Source organism: Chaetodon auriga, chromosome 12 (genome assembly GCF_051107435.1).
Source record: "Chaetodon auriga isolate fChaAug3 chromosome 12, fChaAug3.hap1, whole genome shotgun sequence".
NCBI classification, from domain to species: Eukaryota; Metazoa; Chordata; class Actinopteri; order Chaetodontiformes; family Chaetodontidae; genus Chaetodon; species Chaetodon auriga.
In genome coordinates this window covers 23,004,927-23,026,146 of record NC_135085.1, presented here as the reverse complement: position 1 = coordinate 23,026,146, position 21,220 = coordinate 23,004,927, and the positions used below count along the sequence as shown (strand labels likewise).

At 42.6% G+C, this 21,220-nt stretch overlaps 1 protein-coding gene across 6 annotated transcripts in view; it reads left to right on the top strand.

The window, feature by feature from the left end:
• Positions 1-723: 723 nt before the first annotated feature.
• Positions 724-21,220, top strand: part of LOC143329025 (enhancer of polycomb homolog 1-like) — a 29,412-nt gene continuing 8,915 nt past the window's right edge. For 2 of the 6 annotated variants that reach the window (XM_076744653.1, XM_076744651.1), the window contains exons 1-6: positions 730-1,061; positions 4,056-4,156; positions 15,906-16,065; positions 19,214-19,359; positions 19,620-19,826; positions 20,985-21,133. In XM_076744653.1, the coding sequence (XP_076600768.1) occupies positions 15,966-16,065; positions 19,214-19,359; positions 19,620-19,826; positions 20,985-21,133 (602 nt within the window). In that variant the 5' untranslated portion in view covers positions 730-1,061; positions 4,056-4,156; positions 15,906-15,965. Of the gene's footprint in view, positions 1,062-4,055; positions 4,157-5,340; positions 5,880-15,905; positions 16,066-19,213; positions 19,360-19,619; positions 19,827-20,984; positions 21,134-21,220 lie in introns of those variants that run through there. The other 4 variants (XM_076744652.1, XM_076744649.1, XM_076744648.1 and 1 more) reach the window with 4 other exon arrangements.

The window sequence follows — 21,220 nt, the reverse complement described above, 5'->3', positions numbered from 1 at the left end:
CATCCTCACAAATGGAAGCAGTGGAAACTGTCCACTCATCAACCTCATGAACAGTTAAAATGGTGTTTGCTCATGTCTGGCACTAAATATATAAATAGCCATAGTTTCCAATGATGTTGTTTACAAGTACCATGATGTCAAACTTGTTAACACAAGTAATAATTTAATAATAGCATGGCATCTTTTAAGTAGTCAGCTGCAGGAGTCCATCTGAAAGCAGCAAAGTTGTTTGAGATGTGTTTCTCTTTTTGTAACAAACTTTGAGAAAACCTCATGATCATGTGGAATAAAGTTATTTTGGCCATGTTTTTCCCTGCTGACTATGACCTGAACTACACTGACATGACACTGAGACTGTGGCGCTGTTAAAGGGATTTGTCATGCACGTTTCGAGGTGGTCCGTCGATGTGTCTTACACGCCCATTTTCACTGTAAAACACAGAAATTCACATAAAGAGACAACAATTCATAGAGAAGTGAGTTTGAGAAGGAGTATCGAGTGTAAACTGGATCCTGGGCTAAAAACAACAAACAAATATAAGTAACTGTACGACTTTAACGGAGCATTAAAATCGGCTAAGGGCTAACGAGCGGACCTCATCGTGACCATGCCAGCCAATCACGTTTCGCTCCATCCCTTGTGGAGCGTGACGCCCGAAGCCCAGAGCTCTCCACAGGTGATTGGTGGCCTCGTCTGTCCAATCACAGGCCGTGTTTTACAGCAAAGTTGTTAACCCCCAACAGTAGCACTTTGGATGCCACCTCTCTAGTTTCAGCCTGCTTTACATCGACAGGAAAACAGACTTTTCATCGACAGATAAACGCCGTTTGACGAGGTGGAAATAGAGCCGACGGCGGCTCTTCCGGACAGGATACCGGCCAAACGTTTGCTTTTTATTCTAAAAGCAACTGAAGAACTAGCTGCGGCTAACGTTAATGTTAGTTGGCTCCTTCTCTAGCTAGCTGCGTCGTGTTGCCTGGCGTTTTTTTTTAACTTCTGACTTGCAGAAATGTTCCCCATCTGTCTCGAAATCCCCGACGTGAGCTGAACGATCGACTCGGTGAGTATTTTATTCCTGTAATTGTTTTTTAACTTGAATCGATGGTCGCCAGAAAGGCCCATCGTGAATAGTGTTTCTGGCATCAGATGATTTCATACACGCAATCAAATTCCTGGCTGGTCAGCTGGATGCAATTCAGCACTAAAAGCACAAGTTCCTGATCAGTTTGGCAGCTCTTCAAGCAAAGAGGTTGTAATATCAATCGATTTAGGAAAAGGGGGTGTTTTTCATTGTATTAAACAAATATGTAGTTCATTGGTTGTTGTAGTAAAAATTCAATTGTCGGAAAGCTGATCCAGCTAACAGGGAGAGAAAGGAGCAGAAGGCGGAGGTGAACATCGATGAGAGATCCAAAGACCATTTTGACAGTATATCCTACTGGGGGTGGGGGGGGGTTCATCATGTAACATTGCTGGATCATAGGCTTAGGGTGTGTGGCTAAACAGTGCCAGGTTGCTCCTGTGGTCTGTCAGGGAATTGCTTGGCCCTGGCCTGAATGGGTCTGGATCCCTCATATCCCCTGCATTAAGTCACAGTTAGCCCCCTTCACCAGACACCCACCTCTCCCTACATGGTCTCATAAAAGGGGGCAGTAGCCGCTTCGTCCTCCCTGGAAAGATGGAGTTTGGAAGACCTGCACCCAGCCAGGGATCAAGCTGCCTCGTGGAGACCAGCAGTGGTTGTAGTACTCTGGTCAGTTAATAATTGTTGATAAAAGCCCACCAGGTGGGTTTGGTTTACCATATCAGGTCAATTGGAAAAGTGCCATAAGTTAGGCTTCCTGGGCTTTTCTGGGATTGTGTAAACTCTTTGGGTATTATGGGACAAAACCCCACCCTCATGGGACATTTGTAGGCTGGCACAGAGTATTATGTGAGCTATGAGAGGACTGTTTGTTAGGTTGTGATGATCTGTTTACGTGGTTTTACGAACCTTTTAGCAGCTCACATCTCAAGGTCACAAATATTAACTCCGAAGACTTGTCACTTTTGCATGATCACAGGATACCGAGGCCCTGACTGCAGACTATGACTGTCCTTTTTCTATTAACAGGCTGCTAATCACATGCACATCCAAGAACATTGAAAGGCATTCATCTGCCATATGTGTTAGTGTAACCTTAGGAGTCATCAGTGCATTATATAGTAGCAAACATGTTGATTTTAAGTGTTTTTAGCAAACAGAAACATTTACATATGCCATAGGAGTCCATCACAGTATAGCTGAAACTGTATTGATTGATCAAAAGGATTTTGTTGGGGAATCACTAAATATGGACAGAAATGTTGACAAATGTTAATAGATGAACAGCTCGTTATGAGGACCCTGCAGGTTAATATTCAGACACAAATTTCTACCCTGGTGGTTCATTTGCCTCAGCGCTCGAGGTCGCTTTGCATAATGGAACTCCTTCCTGATAATAAATGGTTGAATATGCTCGTTTCTCTGTCAGAGCGCTCTGTATACAGCAGCAGATTTTCCTCTGGAGACGGGTTACAGTTGAGTTTTAAGAAAATGCACATTGGTGGGGTCTCAGATTTAACTTGAACCTCAGATACAGGGACCCCTGGAGGCATTCGGGTGTAGGGTTGACCCCAAGACTCTACAGCCACATCAGCGACTCAGAGGCTCTGCTTTGCCACAGCAGTTGTTTTAGCCAAATGCTAACGCCAACCTGCTAACATACCCAAGTATAACATTTCTAATGGTTACCATCATATCACCCATGATAATATTGGTATATTTTTTAATATGATAAAAAAAAAATCATATCATGTCAATTGATGAACAAGACGTTCCAACTTGTTGATGCAATGGCATCATAACATTACGCACAGCAACAACAAGCACGGCTCAAAGGGAACGCAACATCGCCGTTGGCTCCAAAGAGGGAGGCAAGAAGCCTCTGTGTTATGTAAGAAGTGAAGGAGACTGAAATGACAAAAGGGTAATGAACAGCACAAACTTCTTTCAGCACCTCAAGCAGAAGCACCTGGTTGAGTTTGAGGAAAGATCAACAGCTGTTTGATTCCTAAACCAAGTAGACAAAGACATCAGCTCAGCGTAGCATCGCTCTGTGTTTTGTTCTGTTGTCAAGAATACCACAGAAATACCCTGAAATGTCACAGTATTATTTTAGGGCCATATCACCCACCGCTAGTTACCATGATCACCATCTTAGTTGCATGCTACATTCACTAATTAGCATTAAACACATTTACAGCTGTAGGTGATGGGAATGTTATTAGTTGTGCAGGTATTTGGTCTTCAGGGTGTTGGACAATTCTGATCTGGATGTGGCGCCAGATGAAAAGTTAAGGGATCACCGAAGTTATTACAGTTAATCTATTCCATTGCTGAAATTTCCTTCAAAGCTAGAAATGTTGCGGTGTCACATTGGCAGAGGTTAAAACGTCTAACACGTAACCAAAAACACAGACTTCACTGCAACTAATCATCGTTTCTCCCCACATTTCCTGTCTGCCTGTTTCACACAAGTGTTCAGTGTTACCCAGAACTTGTTTTTCCTCGTGTTTTTGCATCTCGCCCTGAGAAAAAGCAAACAGCTTTTGTGCAACTTTAACATTGGTGCTTGCATGACACCAGGATGAATGAGGAATGGTCCAAGTTTGGGTGACAGTGGAGTCACTTCCTGGAAGCTGCAGACAAAATAAATCTGCTTAGTAAGATTTTGGTATAGACGAGAGTCTCTTTGGCGAGCCAGGTGTGGAGGGCCAGACCAGGCCGCTCTACTGACAACTATGATCAGGTGGTGGACAAATGTTTTGTCTTTGCTCCACCCAAACAACCTTCTCCTACGTCTGGTTTTAAAGAACAAGTGAAAACCTTGATTGAGTTTTGTTTTAATAGGACTTGCATGTGACTTGGTTTTATTTTCCTCTGCCCTCATTTCTTTCATTTTCGAGCTTTCTGTTCCCATAGACTGTCACAAAGTCCAGTGTTTTGACCAAATGTCCTTGTTTCTCTTGTCAGTCGGCCCTCAGGTCCTCGTGATGCAGTCAGTGGATTTAACGATGAAAAGAGAACCTTGGTTCCCCTGGGTGGACCCAGGCTAAACCCTATGCCATCAACAGGTAAGGTGTTTAAATGACCTTGATAAACTTTGGCTCTTGTTGTGTAGCATGCTAAGGACAGGCTCATCACTTCTCAATTCCCTGAATCCATGGGGTCATGGTAGAAGTTGATGTCAAAGCCTGCTGGAAGCGCTGCAGCTCAGTGAGATAAGCATGGTCGTAGCATTGTCAGGGTTAAGGGTTTGACGCCTAGAGACACCCAAACTGAGCTGCAGAGTGATTTGGACAGAAATGCTCAGAAAATGGTGGGTGCAGTGTGTCTTTGTACTGCATGCTGAGGTGCTGAAAGTCAGAGCCTTTGCCAGTCAGACCAGAAGAGGGCGACGTTGTGCTGGTAGTGAACACCAAGCCTTTCACCTGGGAGGGTTTTTTTTTTTTTACATGCTGTTATACCCCCACCAGTAATAGAAGAGCTTCGGTTTATCAGATTTAACACCTGAAACTGTTAAATCTGAAGTATTTCAGGCGTTGGCCTGTTGTTGACAATGTGTCATTTGTAACTCCAACCCCTGTTCAGGGTTTGTTCCTCCAGTTTTGCACTAAAGTATTAAAAAACTGCCATAAAATAAATCTTAAGAGTGTTGTATTTCACAAATTAAAAAAAACAATTAGGTTATTTTGAGTTTATCATTTGAGGCTTTTTCTTTACTGCTGGTATTTTATCTTAGTTACACTGTATTTCCTGAGCGCAGCCTATTTTATTAAAGCAGGCATCATCCTTTTTTTTTGTAATACCAACGTATCGGCAAAAGGAAAAGTTATACAACAGAATAAACTTTGATTTATTTTGATTTGAGAGATCCAGTTAAAAACAAACATGATTATGATGGTATGGATATTTTAATATTAAAACATGGACTGCACAGTCAATAAAAATGAATTGGATCAGCAGCTTATCACTGCAGCAGATTTTACACTTTTTAACGATTAATTATAACTTTTGTTACACGTGAATCAATTTTCTTTGATCTTTGTTTTTTTTTTTTTTTTTTTAATTTTTTTTAATTTTGCATTTTCATCCCGTGGTTGAATATATTTGTCGATTTTTCTTTTTTTCTGTCCTAATTTTTCATTTTATTTATCACATTAATGCATAATTCATAATTCAGTGATTTATTTTTCGCATTATACATTTCGGCCATGCCTAATGTTTATTTCAATAATTGATGTGCATGTGTGGAGAGGAGTTAGTTTGCAAGAAATGCCCCCTTCCCCCCACCCCGCAACGCGCAAGCGCCCGGGATCGTGTGGGAATGGTCGGTCCGCGAACTGGGGGTTGGACCGCTCCGAGCGAAACCGAGCAAAAGAGTTTTAAATGTCCGCCATGTTGTCCATGGCGCACTGAACCAACGATAGGGAGCGGAGCGTCGGAAAAAAACAGTCCGAGAGAGAGCGACCAAGATCCGGGCCTTCCCCCGGCTCCGTTGGCGACGCCCTAAATACAAGCTACAACCCTTCGAACGTTAGAATAGAGAATAACCGCACAGAAACATCCATGAAAGCTCCACTCGGTACCGTTGTGAATATTAGGAGATCCGATAGATTTATATTGCATCTCGAATTGTGAAAAATGAGTAAATTGTCGTTTCGGGCGCGGGCGCTGGACGCTTCCAAGCCACTACCCGTCTTCCGTTGTGAGGATTTACCCGACCTACACGAATATGCATCCATTAACCGGGCCGTGCCGCAGATGCCTACGGGGATGGAGAAAGAAGAGGAATCGGTATGCTTTAACCATTCGGATTTGTTAAAATATATGCTTTGGTTTATTTTAAAATGATCGCAGGCGTCCCTCTTTTTTTCTGCGCAAGCTTTCACAAAATGGCCGCCAATTTTCTCAGGAGAAACACGACGGATTTCTGTTTCAAATGGCATGTGTGTGGGACTTGGGCGAATGTTTGGGTAAAGCGGGGGTACATTGTGTGGTTATAGGGTAAATTTACCCGGTTTCGCCGGCGTATTTATCCGTGAGGCGATTTTCTGAGTACAAAGGAGTCATGTGACTTCAGCAATTCCGACATTTTGTCTTGTCTGTCAGGATGGGGCCTTGTGTTGGCGTAATTGCAAAGGACCAGGGCAAGGGGGAGCTAGTGATTTCAGATTATATGTGGCATCTGTGCTACTTCCAGACAGAAATGTCAACAGTGCTGCCATTCATTGAGAAAAAATTCAGTGTCGGTCTTCTCAAACAGGACATGGTTTATGTTTTCGTGTGTGTTTGCTCACATCACTGTGGGTGCTGACATAATTTGGACATCTTGGGTGCAGGTTCTCAGTTATGTACAGTGAGCTATTAGCACGTTATCATGTCATGGTCTTGTCTGCATTGGATTCAACTCTTAATGTTTATTTGTATGATGCCTGTGGTTGTGTACTTCAGTGTATATCTAATGCAGCTGTTGTTGTTGGTTTATTGCAACAGCTAAAACCATAGTTTGAACAGGAAATGCACTGCGTTAGCCCTGCTGTGTAGCTGTCATATTGTTTAATCTCCCAGTCTTACATGGCTAACCTGGGGAGATTTCTCCTCACATGCTAACCTCAGTCAGTGGTTTTTCGTGTTAGATTGTCGTCAGTGTCATAATCTTCTCCCTGATTTCTTGGTGTAAACATTAAATCCCATTCTCAAACCAAATTCTGGAGCACTTGAAAGTTTTGAAATAAATAATTTGAAGAGCTCTGATAGCTGTTTTGGCAGATGAGTGGCTAGCCTTTGGTGGACCCCCAAAAAATAGAGTAATTTGTTGCTAGGAGAAAGTGATTTTTCAGGTGACGTGGGCACACTGAGGCAGGTAGATAAGCAGTCTGCAGCCTGCTTTTGGTTGTTGTGTTATGGTTTTCTGTAGGGGGGGGGGGGGGGGTCTGAAAACTAGAGGCACCCCAGGGGAATTTTACTGTTTGTGCTTCCATTATTTTCATGTTGCCCGTATTCTGAAGCCACCAAGCAAGGTATCAGCAGTCTTGACTGTAATATAAGGGCAAGTAAATGGTGAAGATCATTACAGGCGTCTGTTGTGGACACTGTTATTATTCAATGAAAGTGTGTTGCAGCTGGCGTCCCTGCTCTCGTGGAGGCTCGGTGTCAGGGGTTCAGTGTGTCAGATGGCACAGCAGGCTGGCAGACCAGCGGCACGTGGTGCTCAGGAAGAGATCAGGGCAGCAGCAACAGCAGGAGGAGGAGGAGGAGGGGGTCGTTGGCACTTCAAAGTCTGTGCTCCGCTCAGCTGGAGTGCTTCGTTATGTAACGGTCATATTATTGTAAGAGGTAGGCCAGGGCCTGCTGCATGCCAGCCGCTCAGTGTTTGGAGCTGTCTGTTATGGGCGTCTGCATCAGGTGTTGGAAATATGCTCTGAATAATAATTGTACTGTAGCTCATGCTCTTTGTGACTCCATCAGCACAGGTTTGGTGGTGTTGCTGTGTTGTACTGTTCAGTACATGTAATCTTAATTTTATGGGCCTCCACTGTGATTTGCATCCCTGATTTCTGCATTTTGTTAACATTTTTGGAGATATGCTTGACCTACTGAGCTCCGCCGCACTGACTACCCACTCAGTGTTCAGTGGTCTGCAGAGTGAATGTGTGGTCTCCCTGTGCTTCTGACTCTAATGGAGAGCTTTTAGCAGTGGGTTGTTGAACTTAGACCACAGAGCAACTTGGAGGTTTTTCTGCACTCTGCATTTGGCAATCAATGTTTGAACAAGACTACACACGTGCTTTCTCTGTTGCCGCCGGACTTGCTTTTCAAAAGTTGTCGCTCAGTCTAGCATGTGGTTTTGTCATTTACAGGCTGTGTGTGTGTGTGTGTAGCATGGCTCGCTCATAGAGCCGTCCTCTCCGAAACTCCCTCAGCACGTGCGGCTTATTTGTTTTGGGCCAGACACTTGGACTTGTGTTTACATTTGGGTGAAAGTGAGGTCAGTGTCTGCGGCCCTGGTGGGAACCCGCAGGCATCTGTTGTGTTTGCCTCTTTGCCAGACACAGTTCTTGTACACACACACTCACGCAGACACTAATAGACACACGCGCTGGCAGGCCGCGGTGTGTTCTCAGCGTGACCTTGCTGTCACCTGTCCAAAGGCTGCAGCCGACATGCTGTGAAATTGAGAGTTGCCTTTGTCAGCTGTTTCCCCCCTTTTCCTTTCGCTGTTGACACTTTTGTATTGACGCGTACGTGGACAGCGTGGGAAATTAACGCCACGCTCCAGGCAGGCTCTTGAAGCAGACTCTAGAGCAAGTTTGGCTGCTAGGAAAGCCTCAGCTGGAGCAGTTTCTGTGAGTGACCAGTGAATTTAGGAATTTTCCAGTCATTATCCCTTGGATGGAAGACTGTGCGTTCTGTTTGTGATTAATGGGTTTCGCTGCATTATTATGCAATAGCGGGCCTACACTCACTTTAGTAAAACTTATTTTGCCTCGTAAACACCACCTCTGTCCTTTTGTACCAGCCATGTTAATTTGAGGAATGGAAAGTTTCTCGACTTGTAGTTCACTTGATTTACAGACTGTCTGATGGCTGCTGTTAATTTCTGTGCAAACAATCCTCTCCCATGTAGCGCATAAAAGTGCTTTGTACTGTATGCATCCCTCGACAGCTCTACCCGACCATCCCCTGTGGCTGTCCGTCATGTTAAGTGGCATTTACAGTGTCTGGGACAGTAGCTGTCAGAGGCGAGACTGGGGTAGGTGGAGGAGGCTCTGGCTGCCTCAGCATACTTGACAGTGATCGATGTGGTCATTTTAGAAGGCTATTTCTGGACTTGTGTGTATGTGTGAGAAAGCGAGACCGAGGGAAAAACTGTGTGTGTGAGGGCACCGGCTAATGCTCTGCATTGTGACTGTTCACCTCAATCCAAGTCTATTTATTCTCAAGCAAATAGCCATGGCTGGGAAAGCAAGCAAACACATTGCTTTATTAGGTTTGGCAGCTGACGTATTTTTGCTCAAGGCCGTTTGATTTTTATGAGCTCTTCCCTCATTGTGTAGAAGCCAGAGGAAGTTAATGCAGGCTGTTTAGACGTTCGCGGTGGGATGATACAGTGGAAATCAGATAGGAACACGAAGGCAATGCAAGAATACAAGCACAGAGGGAGTCGGAGCTTTCTGTAAGCAGCCAGCTATTTGATCTATTTTCGATTCTAATAAAATTGTTTTGATTACAAGTTGCAATTTGCAGAGCACGTACATTTTACAACCACAAGCCTCCACTTCAAAACAGTGTGTACGTGATGAGAAACGTGTCATATGAATACGTGTGTGCACAAGCTCAGCTGAGAGGTTCTGTCCTGCAGAGAAGAGCTCTGAGAAACGTCTTCAATGTTTGACAGATATTAGCAAAATACTGAATGACAAAACGCAATGAGGATTACAATGAGTGCACAGACATGCAGGATCCTCATTAGATGAGCTGCTTCAGAAAAGACCAGCGGCAGCATCTTGACTGCATTATAAAGTACGTCCACATACGCCACACAGATGTGTATGGGCTTTATGAATGAACGAAAGATCTTTATTTACACCCTAAGATGCATTGTAGACAACCAAAGACTGGCAGTGTTGTCGAATAAGAGACCTGTGCCATATGAGGAATATGTAGACTCAGCCTCATACTCTAAATTTACGGGTTGAAATGTCCCAGAATGCCTTTTATACTTCACCATTTTTATGCAAACTTATCTCAGTTGCCCCATGTTTTAAAAATAACATATGATTCAATGGATTTTCCTGCAGTAACATATATACAGCTGTGATAAAGTATGTTTTTCCACATCATGCTTTTTATACATGCTTTACATTTTTGGTTACCCTGTCAAGTAATTTGCTCCTGCTTAGAAGCCTAATTCTCCTTTACAGTAATTGTAAAGGTTGACAGAGCCTCTAAAATATACAATAATTAAAAGCAGGATATATGATGGAATAGCGGAAGTAGAACGTGTCCATCAAATTTGAACTTTTACAGTCGAAGTTTCTCTCCGACGGGTATGTCTGGCTGCTTTTTATCCCCATGGAAAACCCTGTGGTCACGCCAGATGCTACGAGTAGATTAAATGCGTGAGAGGTCTGAGTTGCGTATGCAGACGCCTTCGGGAAGCGGTGAGACACACAAAGTTCTTCAGCCGAGGGAGTAGATACATCCTCTGAACAGATCGCCAGAGCACATGGCTCTTGTAAATGTAAAATATAATGACTAGCCTTGGGTGTAACAGACTGTACAAAATCGTTAGACCCAAAAGTCCAAATGGTGGTGATGAACACAGTGCTCAGGGACACAGTAAAATAGATTTAATACAGTAGACTGAAACTGTAACAGATAACTACAGACAACACGATGGTGTCACGCTTTATAAAGTTCACTCTCAGCAAAAACATGCTGATTAAAACCTTTTAAAACAAGACTTTTCCCAAACTGTGGACACTCATTTGAAAATGCAGTAAAATTAAGCTGTATGTGCGTGTACAGCCACATTTTTATGTAATGAGCATTAGCATGATCATTTAACATGTATTTGCAAGTTGATACATAATGTTTCTGGCAAATGATCCCTAAAAATACTTGATTTGTCCAGGTTTTTCAGTCTTGGCTAGAAGATATTAAACCTGTTTTTACCACCCTTAGTGCAGTGGATGGTATGAAATAATACATGACAATAGATTGTATGGAATAGTAAACCCTGCACTCAGTGCAGTATTCTTCTGCATTGTATTCTACTGCATTGTGTCTGCAAGGTTTCTGAAAGTTTCAAGGACCCTCTCTGATTAAAAACTGCGATTCGTTTAAAAGTGTGCCTCTTTTTGTTATAATAAAGGCATGAATTGATCCATGTTCAGCAGTAATCAGCTTCAGTTGTGCTGGAGGTCTTAATGAGACGTCGCACACTTGCCTGATTAAACCCAGTGAGAACAGTTTGCCGTCCTCGTGTTCCCATTCCAATAAACAGTCAGCCGTTTCTCCTGGCCATCATGTGGTGCCAGGGGAAGTTTATATTAAAGCAAACTCCAGCTGACATGAAGTACTTATATGTAGGAATGACCTATAAAACTAGCCTCTATAAATGCCTGAATCCCAGGCACGACCAGACCACCAGACAGTTTTGCAGAATTTGTATGGAAACAATAACGTTGAGACTTGACTCTGGACTTTGTGCTGCTATAGTGCTGTTGCCAAAGCAACTCATAGTAAATGCACTAGATGTGTAAAAATCTAAGTAATACACGAACAGCTACAAATACTGAACCACGTGAACAGCAAACCCTTCCTGTACAGTGTTGTATGGAAAGATTAAAAGTGTTTTGTTAACTTGGGTGAGTCATCTAAGTATTTCCAACAACTGCATGGAAACTAGAGATTGATTGGAGGGAAAATATGCACTGCTGTGCAGTTGTTTGCTTGTGCACAGGAAAGGTTCCTGTGATTTATGCCTATGAACTGTGAGCCAGCTGAAATGTGTCAGCCCTTAGAGATTTTAGTCATATCATTTGACAGAGATGTCTGTGTTCTGATTGTGTTAGTCTCAGGATGGCATCGATGTGATAAGGTGCCTTGATTGTTCAGGGGTTTGATTCGCGGGATTATCTTAAAAACTAACACTCCAATGTTGCAATTTTATCTGTGTATGGCTGCCTTGTCAATGAAAATTTAAAAGAATTTTCCATATGATATATAAGAAGTTCAATTACTCTGCGAAAGATTTTATCCTTTTTTCCAACCCTACTTGAGAATTTAGTCTGCTCTTACAGTTGACTTCCAAAGCTTGATGCAGCCCTGTGACCAACACAAATTGACCCTCAACCTAATTGAAACCCTGCCAGCAGCAATTATACAAGTCATCTGTAAAGCTGGCCAGCTGGCCTCACTGGGCTGACCGTGCATGTGTGTGTTGGACTGATGCTTGCATGTAAGATGAGATGCAGACATAGCCAGTAGAAATGGTCACATTACCTGTGAAGTAGAGGCAGTGACTGAATCTGGCAGAGCTGAGTTTGTCATACACTCAGCAGAAATGTCAAAGTCAGCACTTGTTTTTGCTCCCATTTTTCTCCAGTGCAGTCAGAGATGTCGGGATTCTTCTGTGCCCATGAGGTGTATTTCTCTTTTGAGCACAAACAGTCCACCTGACAGGTGTGGCATATCGAGATGTTGAGTACACAGAATGATGATTGCACTGGTGTGCCTTAGGCTGGCCACGATAAAAGGCCACTCTAAAATATGCAGTCTTATCACACAACACAGGGCCACAGAGATCGCAAGTTTTGAGGGAGCAATTGGCATGCTGTCGTCAGGAGTGTCCACCAGAGCTGTTCCCCATGAATGTTTATTTCACTACTGTGAGCAGAAAACCAGGCAGTATCTGGTGTGGCTAGAGCTGGGTATCATTCAGACATCTTCAATACTGGTGCTGGTGCCAAAACCTTGACTTTGATGCCAGTTCTCAAACAATTCTTCTTTCAGTACCATTTTAAAATTACATGTTACAGTACAATTACTCACCTCAAAGAAGGAAGTTGAAGACCTGGGAACAGCTGCACAGTTTTTCTGTATCTGTATACTACTGAACCTGGATAACTGGTCAAAAATTAAGAAACTCATAGAATATCTATACAGTATTAGACTATATAGATGACATAAATGTCAAAAGGAACGTTAACAACAGACAGCAGCAATACGTCACTGTAGGGTCTAGGGTCTAGTCATTTACTGTGACATCTTGAAGACAGTTCTCTCCTATTACCTGTCAGTCTATAACGATACCATGTTTGCCATCAGTAGCACTCTCCACCTGGGCCCCAGGTTATCCACCCCTGCAATGGGCGAGGAGAGGACGCACCAGTGCGGGATGTGCGAATGAACACACTGAGAGCAGATACGGGTTAGCTGCACTGGCTAGCTAACAAGCAGCACAGAGTTTACTTACCTGTGCAGATATCCCTGCAGTGTGGGGCTGTGCATTATCATGCTGTAACATGACGCGATGGCGGTGGATGAATGACATGACAGTGAGGATCTCGTTACCGTGTCTCTTTGCATTCCAGTGGCCATCGGTAACACGCACACGTGTTCATTGTCTGTAGCTTCTGCCTGTCCGTCCTGTAACCGCACCGGTGCCACGAGACACTCTAAGTGTTCACAACATGGATTATTGTGGCAAAGGAGAAGCTCACTAACATGGATTTTAACAAATTTGTGCTTTAAATTTGAGGAAAATTAGCCTTTTGTGAGGACAGAAAAATTCTTAGTTCTTTTCTTTTAGCTTGTGAAGAATGGGAGCGAAAACAGAAGTGTTGCATTTGCATTTTTTAGTGTTGGAGGATGTATTATATTATTGCAAATGTAGTGTATTTTTCTCTCAAGGTTTGCACATGCATGACAGAACAGTGACTGTGCCATGGCTTGACTTAGTGTTTGTCTTGGCAACGGCCAAAGTCGGTTTCTTTCCATGCAGCCATAAAAGAGCAGTTGTACTCGCACGGTCTCACACAAACATGCTCACTTTTTTGGACTCCTTGTCTTGTGCTTACATATACAAAAGAATTCTTCTTTTTCCCTTATTTTAAAAATGACAATATTCCCACCAAGTTGTTGTCAAATAAAATTAATATTCCACTAGTATTCCCGTTTACATTCAACAAACGCAGTCTCCATCTTGAAAAAGTTGATGTTGCGAGATTTGCACATATCCAAAAACCTGTTGATGCCCGACTCTTTCATGGTGTTTAAAAATGGGCATGTTCTACTTCTGGCCAGAAATGTGGGCCTTTCTTCAGTGTTTGCAACTGTACCTCCTGCCTTGCAAACTATTGGTTAGGCAACACACTGATCGTAAACGGCCAAGAAGATCTGTGTCACAAAATGTGGTAAAAACCCCAATTGTGAGGCATAGTCTGAAAGGCACTGTGTGCATGTCCAAAGAACACTTCTAAAACCCAGATACTATTGGCATGATAATCGGAAAATCCTCCATTCATGATGAGACCTAATTCAGGAGAATCCAATCAGAATATGCTGTTTACATGATGTGTAATACTCTGTACATTGTCATATTCTGAATAACAGTGGAATATTAGTGTACTTGTGAACGTAGTCGGTGACTCACTCTTCCTTCCCTAGGCGCAGATACTCTACCAGCCCCCCCACCCCCACACTACCCTTGTGTCTCTGACTGCCGCAGGGAAAACAATAAGCACACACATTCTCTCTGGAGAGCTGCTGTACGAGGCCGGCAGCACGCTGCCTTGTTGACAGACTGCCTGCCAGTGGATCAGTGCCCAGCTCTGCGCCTTAGGCTCTACTACTACGACTGACTGGGGCGGCTCAGACGAGCAGCCCGCCAGCAAACCAGTTAGTCAGCCATCCATCCTTTCGGCTGCTTTCCTTCGGGCGCATTACCCCTCAGCCGGCTTGGCAGCGACAGGCTCGCATCACACTTGTGGCGGGTAGATAAGGCCAACTGACTGAGTCTTGGAGACATAAAACAGTAAAGTTTCCCTCTGTATTTGTGCTCTGGAGATCAGTGATTGGATGGCAGGTTCAGATTTGTCTCCACCCAGCTTTAACGTAGCAATCTTCATACAACCTTGAAAATTACTGGTGTAGTCACATAAATAAATGAAGAGCTGTATGAATGCATACATTTAGTTAACACAAATGTGAAAGATTCCATATTCTGAACTTCCTCTGGCAGTTTAGATTTGGCATGAACTGTTGTAATATGGTTATGTTAAATCTGGCAGTCTTGTTTGTTCTGTACAGGATGTTTTCTGTAAATCGTCATTTTATCTGGATGCCAAATGTTACCCATTGTGTAACTGGATAATTGTGAGTTTCCTCCCCCCGGGCCTAAGATGACGAAGTTACAGTTGACCAGGCCTGATTTTATGTTTAAGTTGGGCAGTGTTTTGTTGCGGTTGCCTCTCAGATAAGTCTTATTGTGACCTGTTTGAACAGTTTGTCACAGCCCTGGTTGAAGATTTTGCTTTTTGAAGGGCCAAAGCTCTGCAGTATTTACTCTGCTTTCTTTTTGTGGACATTGTGACAGCAAAATTAGATGTCATGCAGGTTGGTGTTTGCTTTCACTGTATTACAGCTGAAATGGGAACAATTTCCTGATAACGGCTGACTTTTATTTATTTTTTCCCTCCAGCAGAAGTTGAAATTTTATTGTAGACTTCTTGAGAAATTTTTCAGTTTTACCTTATTCACACTGCTGCTGCACATGGAATCATGGAGCTTAGCATTAGTTTGGCCATGCGTTCAGTCACTGATTGGCATAAGCTGTTTCATTCATGCTTTAAAAAGGCTTGCTCGTACACAGCTCACTGTGTGGCCTGTAGCTTACGAGTGACATCCAGTGAAACACGTGCAGGTCCACACCACAGTTCCTCCATGCTAGAATGTTGAGGCTGATGCCAATGTTGGAGATCTAAAGAAAAATGTGATAACTATATATGAACTGATCAACTTGGCAGGTGACTTCACGAACTGTCTGTCACTGTCTTGTCACGAGCTCAACCAACCGTTCAGCTGTGTGCTAACCAGCTTTTTAAATTCAGTATGCTACCTTTATATGATCTTAACGATGTCAAGAAAAATCCTTCCTCTGTTGTCTTCAAGTAATCATGATTTATATTTATAAAGCACTTTTCCTGGATCCAAATTTTGTTTGTATAGTATTTAACCCTACAGTTTCGGTGTAATCTCTCATAAGAGCACATCCATCCTCAGTGTGTCTCACCTCTGTCTGTGTCTTTACAGGAACACCATCTCCAGCGGGCCATCTCAGCGCAGCAGGTATATGGCGAGAAGCGGGACAATATGGTCATCCCGGTCCCCGAGGCAGAGAGCAACATCACCTACTACGAATCCCTCTACCCTGGGGACTACAAGATGCCAAAGCAGCTAATTCACATACAGCGTAAGTGAGCTTCTCTAATGGCAAATACATGATGCAGAAAGCAGAGAAAATGAGTTTGATGCAGTAAATTAGGAACCTCGGTTGTTTTCATTAGGTTGTAATAGTGTTTTCCTCAATTATTTTGAATGCGTTAAATGACACATGGGGACTGTTGATCAAAATTATGTGGTAATTAGTACAATATTTCACACCAGTGTGGCTTTTTTTAGCCGTAGACATCACTTAACAACTGATGCATTTCAATACATTACTCAGCTTTACAGCAATAAATTAAAGTCTAAAAGTTTGTTTCCCACAGAAAGAAAAGGTGATTGGAAATGACTTTTAAACCTATGTGGCATTTAAATCCATTATATCAACTTGGTTGGTTGCGTAAAGGTATATAAAAGGTTCTACCTATGGTGTGTCAGTGAAGAGTCCAAAGGTAGTAAAGGAGGTCTGTTATTTCTGACGGCTATTCATCCACTCAGTGGCATCAGGCCTGTGTGTTATGAGCTTTCACTGAGTTGTCATATGTTTGTCAAAGTAAATGAGTTTGTTAGATTGCCTACTTCAGTAATGATGGCAAAGAAAATGAGTTTGGTAGATTGCTTAGTTCAGTAACAGTTGGTGTCACAAGTGGTTGCCATGATTGTTCCTCAAAGGAGAGCAATTTGCTGTACCCTAAACGGAGACACTGTTATCAGCCAAAATGACAAATGTTTGGTCATGTCAAATTGCTGTTGGACTAATTTCAGGCTTTTCTCAGAAGTCTAGACAGTCTGAAACATTGAATAATCCAGTATCGACCATTTCCAGGTCTGGAAAGTGAAGTGTTTGTACCAGAATGTCTACAACATATAACAAATACGTTTTCTAGTTGTGAGTAGGCACGTAATCCAGCTGTGGATTTACAAGGTGACAGTCGATGTAGCTGAAAATTTAATCTATAAATCCAGTGAAGAAACAAGGCATTGCACAAGAATATTGAGATTTAAGGTGGGGAAACTCATCACAACCTTCCATAATTACCCTGATGAGCTTGCTGTTTTAGGCACATCAATAACCATAAATCCCATCTGTCATACCCAGTTGCCTTCATGGCAGCTCAATATGGAAGCCATTTGCTTTAATTAAATCTGGACTCTTCTTATCATTTCAAAGATGCAGCGGCATGTACTTTGTTCCTTGCTTTGGTTGCTCACTAACTGTAAGTGCAGGTGCTCTCTGTCTGATGGAAGCCAGGTTAATTTGATTTCAGATTTCGGACTCTTGCTGTGAGTTACTGCTGAATTAAAACACAAAAATATGACACACTGAGTTTGGAGGCAGTTGTTAAGAACCTGAAAGAAGTGCTTTGGTCCAACGGGGTTTGACGTGTCTGTCTGACCAGTCACTGAGGCTTCAGACAAATTTGAAGACCTGAAAAGCTAAACACAAGTCAGTGGATAGCTTTTGTATTTTTCTGTCTTTTGAGCAAGAAATACGCTCACAGTAGACCATTAGTGAAGGGCAGAGAGTCACACGTTATGCTTCAACTAGAATGATGCTGATGTATCTTTGACCTGCAGAAATACTCAGTGTGCATTATTTAGCTTTCATACATATATAAATGCAGACTCCATTAAATTGTCTGATAAAGTGTCAGGTCAGTCTGGAAACTGGGTTGGATATGACAGAATGTACCAAACTCAAGAAAACCGTCAGATATTCTGTTGTGTGTTTACTCCAGTCAGTCCTTCTGCTTTCACTTGTCTTGAAATCAAATGTGCTGTAATTATCCCTGATAATCAAAGTGTATCTAACAGATGTTGGCTCTGCTGTGTGCTTGTAAAGCACTGAGTCCAGTAAGCTGTGGGCCACCAGTTCTGTGTGGTTTAATGAATATTATATCTTCTGCAGAAAAGAACTCTTCTTGCTTTGGGTACTGCAGTTCTCAGTTTGCTGAGTGGCGTCTTTGGTGCACATCAGTTGCGACTGCGTTTGTTTTGACATGGTGTATAATGATATGACTGGTGATGTTGCTCTGAGCAAAAAAACTCCTTTCCTCCACCATTTCATTGCATTAGTTTACATCTTTTTCTGTTTTTGTTTTTTTTTTCTGTCAGCTGTCAGTCACTGCAGCCGCTGTTAGTTTTGATCAGAGCCTTTTGTGATGGTTGTTTCTGCAGACAGGCTCAGCTTTGCTTTTAGTTTTCTGGAAACAGAATTTTTTTTTGTGTTGTGTGTAGTAGTTGAACAGTTTGCTCAGTATCTGTAAGCGGTCTAGCAGTGAATGTTGTAATTCTATGCTCAGACTTGTTTTATTTCGTAATATTGGACCATTTTCTTTTCACATCAGGCTGCGTTATGATCTCAGCTCTGCGTTGGAGCTGAAAACTTTTCATTAACATTCTTAATCATTAAATAATGAATTCAAGATCTGTTCTGCTGTGTAGGTGTAACCTTGCCTCTGTGGTGGGCACAGTGTTACGGAGTAGAGGGGGTGTACTCTTTGTGCATTGGCTGTGTGATTTGGCAGTAAACACAAACTGACACTGAATGAAAAAATACTCTTGAGGCACTCTTGAGTGGTGAAAATGATTTTTTTTTCCCTCACAGAAATTAGACTTTCTCTTCCTTCTGCAGTTTAATGGATAAAAGTTAGTTTTGGTGTGCGTTGCTGCTTCTCCAACAATAACTAAAAGTTAACGTTCACAGAGAGTCTGTATTTAGTATTTCAGTGATTTTTTTCAGCAGTGATGTAAAGTGAACTTAAACAAAACTGGCTAGATAATGTTTTGTAATGCTGCATGCAGTGCCTTCAATCATTACCAGACAAATTAAGCTGAATTTTGACTTTCGGGGTCAGTTTACTGTAAGTACAGAGGTCAGGTTGTGAGTGAAGTAGATTCCAAAATGTGAATCTTTTGTTTGTTTGTTTTTTACCGCCAATTTTATCTTTTGAATGGATCTGTGTGGCCAACAATGTGCATTCTCACCCTTTTTTTAAAAAAAAGCAATAAACAGGCCAAAGAATAAGAACTTGATTTAAAACAAGAAATCCACTGACCAGGCGATGAGTCACTTTATCATCCACAGCTTAACTTGCAGTACTTCTTTGTTTGGTTTCTTAGCCCATCAACCCATCTATCCGTGATTACAGTATTTCCTTCCTACATCCCTGCAGCTTTCAGCTTGGACACAGAGCAGCCCGACTACGACCTGGACTCGGACGACGATTCGTTTGTCAGTAAGCTGAAAAAGAAGATGGAGATCAGCTTGCTGCAGTTTGAGGAGATGATTGACCGGCTGGAGAAAGGCAGCGGACAGCAGGTTGGCACTGTTTGTGTCTCCATCTGCCCCCAGAACACAGCCAGCTGTAAAGAAAGGCCCATGAAATACCTTACAGACCAGTGCACAATGAGCTTTTGAAAAACAGTGATACCTGCATTGAATAGTTGGTAACACAAATTTGAAACCTTTTGTGGTGAGACAGTCTGAGCATAAAAGCCTGTCATAGCAGATTTGTCGCCCTCTCTGCTCTGCAAATGCATCCTATTTATCAAAATGGAACTCCTGCCTGTATTTCTTAGCTGGTGAGCCTTCCGGAGGCCAAACTGCTGCTGAAGGAGGACGATGAACTCATCAAGGAGGTCTTTGACTACTGGAGCCGCAAGAGGAAAAATAGCAAGGCCAACTCTCTCATCCCCACCGTCAAGCAGGAGAAAAGGGACGGCTCCAGCACCAGTGACCCATATGTGGCCTTCCGACGGCGCACAGAGAAGATGCAAACCAGGAAGGTCAGTAGGCGGTTCATACTATTTCCATCCCTGTTTTGGGTGTTCTTGTACCTTGTAGCAGGAAGTGTTTGTCTTGGATGAACTAATTTTCACACAGTCAATACATTTTACAGCGTTCACTGTCTTTGAGAAGCTTGGCCAGATTAGCTTGATCCAGTTTATCATATTATGAACACTGTACATGTCTGACCTGTGGTGTAGACAGAATAGATTCTCAGTACCTGAACCCGACAGTCTGGCAGAAGAGGAAAGCTGTCAGACACCAAAACCTCGTTCAACCCACAGCATCTTGCTTCACTTAGAGAGTTCGTGTCAGCACATACAATAGCTTTGTGTCAGTCAGTGCAGCTTTTACTGATGCTATGTCTGTGTGGACCGAATGAACTGAAGGGTAAAGTGAGAGATTTAGTCTGCTTTTAAGTAGTTCACTATCTGTCTGTGCCACAGGCTTAACTCCTCTGTGAAATGCTCATTGATGAAGGTGCAGTCCTTACTTAGGTTACATTTGGTTCATTTCAAGAGAGACAACGGTCCCTGAATAGAGATGTTTCAGTTCATACGCACTAAAAACATGAAGTTCATGACTGTTGGATGCCTCGATGGACTTCAGATAAGTCCAAAAAATGCACCTTCCCAACTCACTAAAGTGTAGCCTGAGAAACAATCCACCTTTAATATAAATTAGATTAATTACATACTCCAGTGGATTAGTTTCTTGAATTTCACAGTGCACCATGAAACAGTGAAACTGTAGTTTCCTCTCTACTCTCTTGTAAAGGATGTAAATGCCACCAAGTGGTCATTTGAAGAATTTATCCTTGATGTTAACTTTATGATCTTGGTTACTTGTTTGATGAAAGCAAACAACGTTATAAATGTTTAAAGTAGTAATGCATCAAACACCTGCCAGATGTTGAACTCCACATTTGATGCATACAACACATAAAATACATTTAAACACACTTCCTAAACTGCAAAGACATGTTTTGCAACTACTTAGAATTGTGTAACAGGTTTGATTACTTGCCAGCATTGTTCTTGAATCTGACCTCAGTTTGCCTCCATGTATCATTTAATGTGAGGCTCAGAGCACTGATGAAGCTGTTGAGTTTACATCTAATCATTCGAACTTATTTTTGTTCTTCCTTCAACACTCAGAACCGTAAGAATGACGAAGCGTCCTACGAGAAGATGCTGAAGCTACGCAGGGATCTCAGCCGAGCCGTCACCATCCTGGAAATGATCAAGAGGAGGGAGAAGAGCAAGAGAGAGCTGCTGCATCTCACACTGGAGATCTTTGAGAAGAGGTGAGCCTGAGTGCGGCGCCACATACACAGATAATTAAACAAAAAGCAATGAGTTGGCCAGATGGACGTAGAAGGATGAAATGAAAA